Below are 11316 nucleotides of genomic sequence, written 5' to 3' on the forward strand. Positions count from 1 at the left end.
CACGTTGCTATCTGAGTTGCTACTGGTTCAATTTGATGACTGTTATTGTTGAGATATGTGGATGAGTATTGTCATAAAACAATATAATATAGCGTCTATTGATAGTCTATTAATTAATGTAACCTGTCTTATGCATAATATTTCATAGCGGATAACACCACTAGTAGATCACTAAACAGTCACTACTACATACTGCTTCATGACAATGTCTGACCATGCTCAAAAACAATAATCATGAAACTGAACCAATTACGATATAAGATTATTTTTCATTCATATTCATCAAATCTCATCAACTATCATTTTTTAAAACATCTATATTATATTACTTCTTAATGGAAAAAATCGCTAAAAAGTAGTTTAAACGTTTAAACAAGAATTACTTTTGTTCTTTTATTTCAATTAAGTAAAATATATCACGTTGCACGCAATTCAATCAATCCACTGTTAATGAGATTTACAATTCGCAAATTATATCAGTATGTTTTAACACACACTGAATCGTTTTAGTAAGTGTATATAATTACTAGTAATAGAAAACATGTTTATTTTTTTATTACCTTCTTTAACATTTTAATGTAAACATTTACTAGTAAGTGTATACAAGTACTGAATTTTACGTTTTTACTGTAATATATACAACGCAGTTTAATGTATATTTTGTCATTTATTTTTGTTTCATGTAAATAATGACATCTCGCCACAACGTAACTATTTACAGTAAGGTCATTTTATGTTATAGATCTGTTCATAAATTGTATGTGGCACAAAGAAAGAGAACTGTGTTTGTTAATATTTGTCTAGTACAAATTACAATATTCTCATTTCCCATTTCCTTATATAATTAAGTTTACAAATAGTTCAAAGTAATACAAATTAAAAAACTTGAAATTTTATCTATGTATATGTCTCTAACATTAAAAATATATTTGATAAAAAAATATTATGAACAAAATAAAAAACATAAATAGCACTCAGTCAGTATATGTATTGAATTCATGCAAATAGACTGGACGAATCAGTAAGTCATTCTTTGCATCTACACTGGGTGCTATTATTAATTCCATAATCATGAATAAATTTTTCATTGAAATTTTTCAGTACTTGATGAGTTTACACAACATCTGCTATAGTTAAAATATAAAGAAAATAGACTGTTTGTTTTTTGAAAATTATTAAACATGCATATAATATAATATTTCAATGTTTTAGAAGATATAAATATACAACTAATATATTTCCCTATTTACAATTTCATATTATAAATAAGATGGCTCTTATCTTATCTCTCGAAACAAACACTAAAAAACGTATAATACATTGAATGTTACACGAATATAATAACACATTAATGTTATTATATGTATGAAGAATGAAGGTAATTTAAAAATACCATTTGTGTATATGCAACGTGTGCAATACTGTGATGAATAGTGTATGTTACACTAGGAATGTAACGTAATGTATAAAAACATATTATATTACATGCTGGTTGTCGTCAAACAGTAATACATGAAATCAATTGCTGACAAAGTTGACTATATTGCAATTGGTCCCCACTAATCCTACGCATCTTTATTCCCTTCGCTTCTCTTTCCTCCGATTCGCATACCCTAAGTTCAATTTGTACGCCACCGGGATATTCTAAACTAAGTCCACTACCTTCCACTTCCTCTCTTGAAAATATAAAACCTTTCGGTGGCGCTCTCGCATCTATTATTTGTTTGACACGACCTAATATAGTTTCGGAATTTAATCTGCTTGACTCATCGGATAAAGGAACCTCGACTTCGGTAGGTATCGTATTGTGCGGTCTACCGATACCGCGTGTTATACTAGGTCTCGAAGGATCGCACGGCTCTGAAATAATAAAACTCGGAAGAGTGTTGTAATGAGGTAATGCATCTTCAAGTGAATCTGGCGATGGAGATGGAGATGGCGAGCAACTAATTAACGTCACTTGTCCTCCAAGAACATCTGTTACTGAAATTTGTGGTGGTACCTGTAAACAAATATCAAAATTAAAAATTAAACATTTCAAGTAAGATTATGCGGTACTACAGCATATTACAAATTTTTTATCCGTTACTTCCTTTTTTTCTAAGAAAAAGAAACAAGAAAATCATCGATACTTACTGGCTATTATTATATATTGATATAAAGAAATATTAAATATTAATGTTTTTCTTTAAGTTAAATTTAACTCAATAAAATTATAGGTAATTATGCATAAAAAGACCTCACCTGCCAATGACCTTGACCTTGACATATGTTGTCAAGGTCACCCTCCTGAGTGACCTTCAAAAGTTTTTAGCCGGCGGTCGTTATTCGTTAAAAAGTTATTAACAAAAAAAGTTTCGAAAATATAGCAGCTATTTTCAGTATTGAGAGACATAAACGACCAATATTACGACTTTTTTTTTTTTAAGTAGAGAATATCTCGTTTTGCGTGAAAGTTGCTGCTTTACCAAAACATAACATTTAAGGGTCAATTCAGACACAGCCGTGCCGTATCCGTACCATGCACGAAACAGAACATCAGACAAGGATACCTATTGTCTCCATCCTTGTCTAATTTTGTCTCCATCCTTGTCTGATGTTTCTGTTTCGTGCACGGTACGGATACGGCACGGCTGTGTTTGAATCGACCCTAAAGCAGTAAATTGTTGATAAATTGAAGTTTTTTTGTTAAAGCAGAGAATACTTTATTTCGCGAGAAGTCGTTACTTGACAACATATGTCAAGGTCAAGGTCATTGGCAGGTGAGGTCTTTTTATGCATAATTACCAAATTATATTAAGTTATATTAAAATGATTATAACAGTATTATATTAAAACACAATATTTAAATAAAATTTTGAACTTCTACAAAAGTAAGACATTATTTTGTTCTTTTTATTAATTCTATAAGAAATCAACAATTTTATATAACATATGATTATAATATACAATAACGAGATTTAATTCGGTTTCTTCTCATTATCAATCCAATATATTATATTTGGCGATTAAATAAGTATGTCAATAATGATCACAGTTAAGGGACCGAATTAAATCTCATCACTGTACATTTACTGTTAAAAAAGAAATTTTCTAAAAAAAATAGAATAATAAAAAATCTGCCTAAGCAAATAATGAAATAAATATTGATCTTAAGTAATTTTAATTTTTATATTTTATTTCTCACAAAATTTACTTGAATATATTAGATTAACATATTTGTAAAGAAGTTATAAAAAAAATAAAAAATATTAAGAATTGTATAAAATTTGTAACATCCCAGATAGCACAGCTGATCTTTATAAATTCAAAAAGATCTGAATCTGATCTTTATGAATTCATAAAGATCAACTGTGCTATCTGGGATAAGCTTATTTACAAATAATGCTAGCAAGTGCATTTTTATAAATTTTTTCATAAATTAATTTCTGAAAAAACCTAATTAGCAATAAAGACTTCAAGGGAATCTTATAGCGAAAGCCGAACTCCGACGATGTTGATAATGTCAACATTTCTAATCCTTTTTCTATTTTCTATGTTATCTATATCCTTGTCTAATGAGATATTTATACATTTGTCCTTGTCCGATTGCTGCGCCATCTCTTGCTACACGCACAGTATAACCAGTATGTTCACTCAATCCTTTCTTGTGGTTTACGCCGATCCGTACTGCGCATCGCCATTTTTGATGGTGCCACCAATCAGAGGATTTTTGTATATGTGGTAGTGCAAAGTCGGTGTGACGCCACAGCGGTCAAATTTTCGGTGGTATCGCAAAAATTAAAAATTCGTTAATCAATGTGTCGCCAAAATGAATAAAAACAGAAGTTAAAAAATTTGCAGCGTTCGAGATTGTCAAAATACGAGCAAGAACTCAAATTTCTATTTCTTTACTTTCCCTAAAGATGACGAAAAATTTGTACATGTCAAGACTTTGTACACACATGTTACAGGGCAATTTTTTCCTTTAAATCATGAATAATATAAATTGTTATACAAAAGTTTAATAATTTTAGGTTAAAACAGTAGGCAATTGCGTGTCGTCGAGAGGATCTTAAAAAAAACACACACCAGAACATGTGTATTCCAGCAATAAAATTTGCAGCCACCACTTTGAGAACCGAATGTATGCAAATAATTTAAAAAACCGTTTGCTTCCTTTGGCTCAACCAACTCTCAATTTGGATGAAAACTTAGAAAATAATCGGAATAACGTAAGTAAAGAAATGGTCAATTAAAGAGTTAATAAATATGCTACAGCTGATGAAGTTAATTCATTGTTCTTCCGCTCTGGAATTGACCATGAATGGTGTTTGTCAAATAATGGAAAGAAAAATGAATTAAATTTATCATTCATTTTTAGTTTGAAGACTGTCACTGCCATTATCTTTGTAACAATTCTGCATGTAAACAGCGGTTTGATCCTGATAGACGTGATCTTCTTTATGAAATCTGATTTCAGAATTGTGCAAATGTAAAAACTAACACTTCATCTGGCATTTGACAAACCACTCATTCGGTGGAAGAGGAAGAAAGGTTGCAGCTTTCTGCAGAGCATGATGTACAAGCGGAATACAATGTCGACTTGGAACCAGTTAACATCATCGCCAATTATCTTCAGCCTTATATCATCGTTCTTTCAGCAAACAGCAGTATGGCAGATCCTAACATTGCAGTTACCGCAGGGTCCAGTGGTGTTAGGGACCACAAAGGAGTCCAACCGCTACTGAATCAAAGTATTCATAAAGTTACTCAAACCACGAACGATTTGTCTGCTCATACTCCGAGAAAATTAAAGGCACAAGCAGAAATTAGAATGCTAAAAAAAGAAAATAGAATAATAACAAAAAAGAGAGCTGCTTTGCATAAAATAATAAAAAAATGGCACATGTAACCAAAGATCAATTTTTGGAGGCCTGTGAAAAATTTTTGCCACCGCAAATAGCAATGTTCGTAAGAGAACAAGTATTATCTGACAAGAAACAAGCCCGAAGTCGGAGGTATTCCCTACAATTTAAACGATTGTGCATGAATTTGTATTTTAAAGGGCCAAGAGCGTACAGGTCTTTGTCATCGATATTTTATTTGCCAAGTAGAACAACTCAATAGAATGACAGTTAATATTTCTATTACGAACGGCATAAATCAAAACGTGTTCAATTTACTGACCATTGCAACTATGCAAGAGTCTGAAAAAATTTACGTAATATGCTTTGATGAAATGTCATTAAAATGTCATTTATATTATATTACAAAGACTGATGAATTTGTCGGTTTTCATGATAGTGGCAATGAAAAGCAATTTCAACCAGCAAAATTTTCATGCGTCTTTATTGCAAGAAGTATTTTTGGTGATTAGAAACAACCTACGAACTTTCGAATACAGCTTGTTCAACTGCAGTTCTCAAACAATTACTCGCTCAATGTATTTTTCAATTGCAAAATATTGGTTTAACAGTTGCTGCCGTAGTGTGTGATATATGGGTCCTAAAAATAAGCAGCTCGCAAATGAATTAAGAATTACGCTTGATATCCCATATTTTACGCTAAACGACCGCAAGATATTTTTCCTATTCGATATGTGCCGCCTTTGATGAAGGCAACGCAAAATATGTTTTTAAAATATACTTTCATGTTTGGCCAATTTTTTGCTAGATAGAGTACGTAAGTCAATTTTATGAGCTCGATAAAGTAATGCGGTTCAAGTTGGCACCGAAATTAACTAACTTTCATGTAAATCCAGGTCCATTCCAAAAAATGAAAACTCGATTAGCTACTCAGCTTCTTAGTCAATCTATAGTGGCAGGTATAAGTACAAATATGCATTTTGAGAAAATATCACCTGAGGCAATTGGAACGGTAACTTTCATAGACAAGATGGATAAACTTTTTGACGTATTAAATTCTACCACGAAATATAAGGGAGAAAAATTGCACGCTCACACGTTTTCAAAAAAGAATGTTTAGAGTTTTTTGATTCATTAATAATTATTAATCACGATGGTTAAAACATGACAAATCAAATGAAGTTTAACCCTAGCTGGAAAGTTATTATTTCAGGCGTGCTGCAATTATGGGAATGCCTCAAAGAAAAAGGATTTGATTCTGTGCAAACAAGGAGATTAAATCAAGATCCTATAGAAAACTTTTGGAAAAATTCGTTTAGAAGGAAACTGTTCGAACCCTCCTGCCGTGGCGTTCATTCAAGCATTCAAAAAATTACTGTTTCACAATTTCTTTAATACGGGGAACGAAAACTGCGAGAATGATTTCAACAATATCTTGTTAGACCTAAACAGATGGAATCAAGATGAAATCAAAGAAATTGAAAAAAAAGTAAAAACAGACTTTTTAATTAATTTATGCCGGATGATGTTGATTATCAAAAGTTCGATTTAGTTGAAAAAAAAATTTAATTCGTTATATATGCGGTTTTTTGATTCGTAAATGTTTAAAGAAACATTCATGCACAATTTGCGAAGGATACAGTATCGATCACGTAGAATTTGAATTCGACAATTTTTTTTTTTTTTTTTTAGGCATACCGAAACCAAAATTCAAATTTCAGGAATTTAAAATTGCCACATGATAATTTTATTTTTTACGTGTGCTCGTTGGAAGCGATTTTGAATGAGCACTTTCAAAATATTGTTTTACAAAAAAATGTTATACAAAAATTATTAACAGAGGCTGAACTAACAACATTTAAGCACCCATGCAGCAGTTTCCCACATTTATACTTAAAAAAATTATTTTTTAGAATGCGGTTATATTACACGTTAAAATTTATAAATCATAATTTTCGATCATCCAATAACTCAAATAAAATGATTATTTGGAGACACGAATGAATACCGCCGTATATGTAAATACATAAAATGTATACATGTAAATGTATTTAACAAATACCGCTGCATAGACAATAAATATAAGTTTAAATTAAAAAATTATATTGCTTTGCATTATTAATTTTAATTAAACTTTACCACATATAAAATCTTTAACGACAAATAATAATCGGACTATTTTAAATTTTTATAATTTCCACTTTAATCTCATAATTTATAATAGTTATTTCAAATATAATTAGCATTCGAGCAATTCATCGAAACATTGCTATTCCAGCAATTTCATTAATCACTTTTATTTCTATAATTTTTTGTGTATTTCTACCTAGACCATTCCTAATAAGAGTGAATAATGTACACAGTTCTTTTGCACATTTAACAAATAACACTACTCAAGTGTGACACGCTGATTGTTTTGAAACTGTGTACACATGTAGAACTTCGAAAAATATTTGTGTCGTATTTTTTTATTTTTGGTCATAAAGCGTTTTAAGAGTATATATATATATAATAGGGACTATATATATATATATGTATATGTTCGAGAGCGCGCGGTAGCGCGAGATAGCGCGAGGTGAAAGACGACCACAAGTAAAGAGACAGCAAGTACAAATGAAATAAATTATATAATGTTCCCAAAGTTCAAGTATGTACAAGTTATTTACAAAGTTTTTAATAATTGCAGTGAAGGAAAAAACCGTGAGCGCGCACAATGGTTAGCACGGCAAGAGCGGCGAGCGGTTACGCGAATGCGAAAAAGCGGTTGAAGCAAAGTACAAGCGGTCGTACACGATATACTTTAGCGGTTGATCTACGAGCGAGAATCGAGGCGGCGGTCGTTTTATCACCTCCGAGGCGAAACTCCCTCCAGGCAAATTTCTACGAATTTCGGGAGGGTGATTGGCCGTCGGAGCCCTACGTCATCGTGCTGACGTCACTGGTTGCACGTGATGATCCGCCGATATCGATACTTGTTTTTCACGCGATGTTTATAGCATGGATCTTTCCTTTGTCTTAGCTCGTTTACTTGACTTTGTTTTCGCCGAGTGAATGTCGGCGAACTTTCCAAAATGCGAATGCTAGAAAGATCCATGCTATGTTGAACATCAACGCGACGAATTTGATGCGAGACATTATGCGAACAATTTTCATGCAATCTAACGTGGTTTCACGATGCGACTGATGCAAGATGATCTATCTGAGTCACGTCTGTTTCGCGAGTCGTTACGATCTCAAACAATATATATATATATATATATATATATATATATATATATATATATATATATATACCCTCAAATATATATATATATATACCCTCAAATATATATATATATATATATATATATACCCTCAAAATATTAACCTTCTCAACTCTATGTACGTTATTCCGAATAGTTTTTGCACTAAAATACTATCTCTAGGAGTTTCAGGGTTTTCTGATCTATATTTTTACAAAAAACTGACGTACATGGCCTAAAGGATTGTTATACAGAAAATTGAGAAGGTTAATATTTCGAGGGTAGTTTCTACTCTCTTAAAACGCTTTATAAGCAAAAATAAAATAACACGACACAAATATTTTTCGAAGTTCTACATGTGTGCACAGTTTCAAAAAAATCGGCGTATGACATTTGGGTAGTGTTACTTGTAAGTATAACCCGTTTTTAACCGTTGATACGTCAATGGTCCACCGAAAAACATGGCGGAAAATCGGAAACCAATAGATCAAAGGTGCCGACAGAGAGTGAACATACTGGTTATACTGTGCTACACCCAATATTGCTTATTCTATCAACCTGCATGTGCTTTTGCATAAAAGTTAAAAGCATGCAACTTTTTTTTTTAAATTTCAATTTTTTGCGTTTTTGATATAAAATCGACTATAGCGCTCTTCATTTTTGTGCGTACTTTAATTCCGTAAAAGAGTTTTGCAATTCCGTAAAGCCAATTAAAAGTTGTATGTATTTAACCAAATGTCGGTAACGACTGCCACTATAGGATCCACTTAATCAACCCTATATACTGGCTATCATTATAATTGTCATGACAATACGGCCATTGATTTTGGTCAGAATCATCAAAATGCTTTTTTCGACCATGGATTTTGGTCCTTCTAACGATTAGCTTATTTACTTGTTTGATTATTTGATTATACTCTGTTCGGTAAATGTTTACAATTAGGGCCTGACCTCCGATGACCTTGACCTTGACATATGTTGTCAAGGTCACCCTCCTGAGTGACCTTCAGAAGGTTTTAGTCGAGGGTCGCTTCTTATTAAAAAGTTATAAACAAAAAAGTTTCGAAAATATAGCAGTTATTTTAAGTACTGAGAGGCATAAACGACTAATATTACGTTTTTCTTTAAAGCAGAGAATACTTTATTTCGCGAGAAAGTCGCTGCTTTATCAAAACACAACATTTAAAGCAGTAAATTGTTGATAAATTGAAGTCTTTTTGTTAAAGCAGAGAATACTTACATGGGTTAGATGACGCGCTTTAAACAGTTGAACACTCAAGTGTAACCGTGTAATACATAATGGAACTTTAAACATTTGAAAACTATTTTAAAGCGCGTCATCTAACCAATGTTGCGCGGAGGTTGTGCGCCTTGACTTTTATGTAAGACTCCGTTCGAACGCGAATCAATCGCAAACAGACTTGTACACGGGTGTCGCGCGCGCGCGCGACACCCGTGACCTTGACAACATATGTCAAGGTCAAGGTCATCGGAGGTCAGGCTCTAATTGTAAACATTTACCCTCTATTCTATTCTGTTAAACTAAATTATAAAAAAAACTACAAAATTTAATAAAAGCATTTTTTCATATATTTTATATATAATTTTTGAAGCGTGTGAGAATTTATGTTTTATTATTCTGCAATCCGCATCGAGACGGGTAGCTGCATTGTGCGGGTACCAGCATAGTACGAGTACCCGAATTATCCCGGTACTCGCGGAACCTATTCCATATACCGTATACAACAGGTATCGGGTGAGCAGGCAGGTATTCGGATACCCGGAAATCCGGTTCTTTTTTGGAGTTTCTTTTTCTAGTTTAAAACTTTTCTTTGTTAAATGTACTGTTTTAAAAATATTTAAGATAGATGTCTAAAATAAATTACTCCGCATATTTATTAAAGTATTACATACCCTTGATATTTCTACAGGATGTTCTTCTTGTATCATATCCAATGCTGGACTATTGCTGGGGGAGTAACTTACAGGAGTAGTGGCAGGTGATCTATGATGTCTAAGTGGACTTAAATCTAAAGGTGTGGCTGGTGGCTGCGCCGGTGTACCGTGTACGATACTACCTTGTACTGATGTCGTAGTTAAACCACTAAGACCTATAAGTAATAAACAGAAAAAATCATGACATATTAACTTCAAATTTCTTTTCTCAAAGAATGTTTCTTGAATTTGACATATAGAATATACAGAGCGTATAAAAAGTGTCGAAACCCCTAATTTTACGAAACCTACGCATTGTCGAAAAAAATATTATATATAAAAGTTGTGGGGTTTTAAGTGACACGTTACATGGAAATATTAATATAAAGTTGAATAGTGTTGACAAAGTCACGTAAAGATTACCTTAGAATTTTTTTTTATTACAAATTTAAAATTATTTGTTATTATATATTCATGTAGTTTACCTTAAAAGTTTTTCAAAATACTATAGTAAAGTATTTTTTCATTAAGTACTTTTCGAGATATAGAACTTGAAAGTTACAGTACTGCCGAAATTAGCATTACGCAAAGTGTATCGCGTGGAGGTTGGATTTACATATGGTGTTATACGGAATTTATATATTTAATTATTTAAATTGCATTTCTTATTTATATAAATATGTATTTTTTATTTATATAAATTATTTAATAAAAATATATTAATTTATATTAATAAAATAGTTTAAAATTACTTTCTTCAAAAACAACAAAAAATAAAAAAAGAATAAAAACGTCATTTTTAAAAATCCATACAGCCAAACTTGCAGTTGCATTGCATTAATGTTGCAATATTGCAAGTTGCAATGTAATATTGCAAAGCAATTACAGATACATGCAGATGCAATATTTTACCGGAAGATAAAACCAACAATTTATATACAGGATTTGGCAAAAGTATGGAAATCCTTAAATTTTACGAAAACTATGCATTTTCAAAAAAATGTTTTAGACAAAAGTTGTAAGGTTTCAAGTAACACATTACATAGCAATATTAGTATGACCTTGAAAAGTGTTGTCGTTACGTAAAGGTTATGTAAAGATTAGGGGAGACCGGGGCGAAGTCGTCACTATTTTTTCGGTGCCGATTTTTAACAACAAATAATTTTAGTAAAATGTGGTATACCGTTGTAAAGAGTGAACCCTTGGCTACAAAATTTATAAGGACATTTTTGGTCTAGGTCGCTTTGTTCAACTGGTATAGAGTGAAAACAACAAAGGTGCAAAAATTGAAA

General features: G+C 31.9%; 1 protein-coding gene across 1 annotated transcript in view; it reads right to left on the bottom strand.

Moving 5' to 3' along the window:
* Positions 1–893: 893 nt before the first annotated feature.
* The window catches only part of LOC112458091 (serine/threonine-protein kinase SIK3-like), a 139763-nt gene continuing 129340 nt past the window's right edge, over positions 894–11316 (bottom strand). The window contains exons 9-10 of the mRNA XM_025021527.1: positions 10004–10200; positions 894–2002 (exon numbers count right to left, since the gene is read on the bottom strand). Coding sequence (XP_024877295.1) covers positions 1499–2002; positions 10004–10200 — 701 coding nt within the window. The 3' untranslated portion in view covers positions 894–1498. The remainder of the gene's footprint in view (positions 2003–10003; positions 10201–11316) is intronic.

The sequence above is a fragment of the Temnothorax curvispinosus genome, unplaced genomic scaffold (genome assembly GCF_003070985.1).
Source record: "Temnothorax curvispinosus isolate PA1 unplaced genomic scaffold, ASM307098v1 QBEX01008653.1, whole genome shotgun sequence".
Lineage (NCBI taxonomy): Eukaryota > Metazoa > Arthropoda > Insecta > Hymenoptera > Formicidae > Temnothorax > Temnothorax curvispinosus.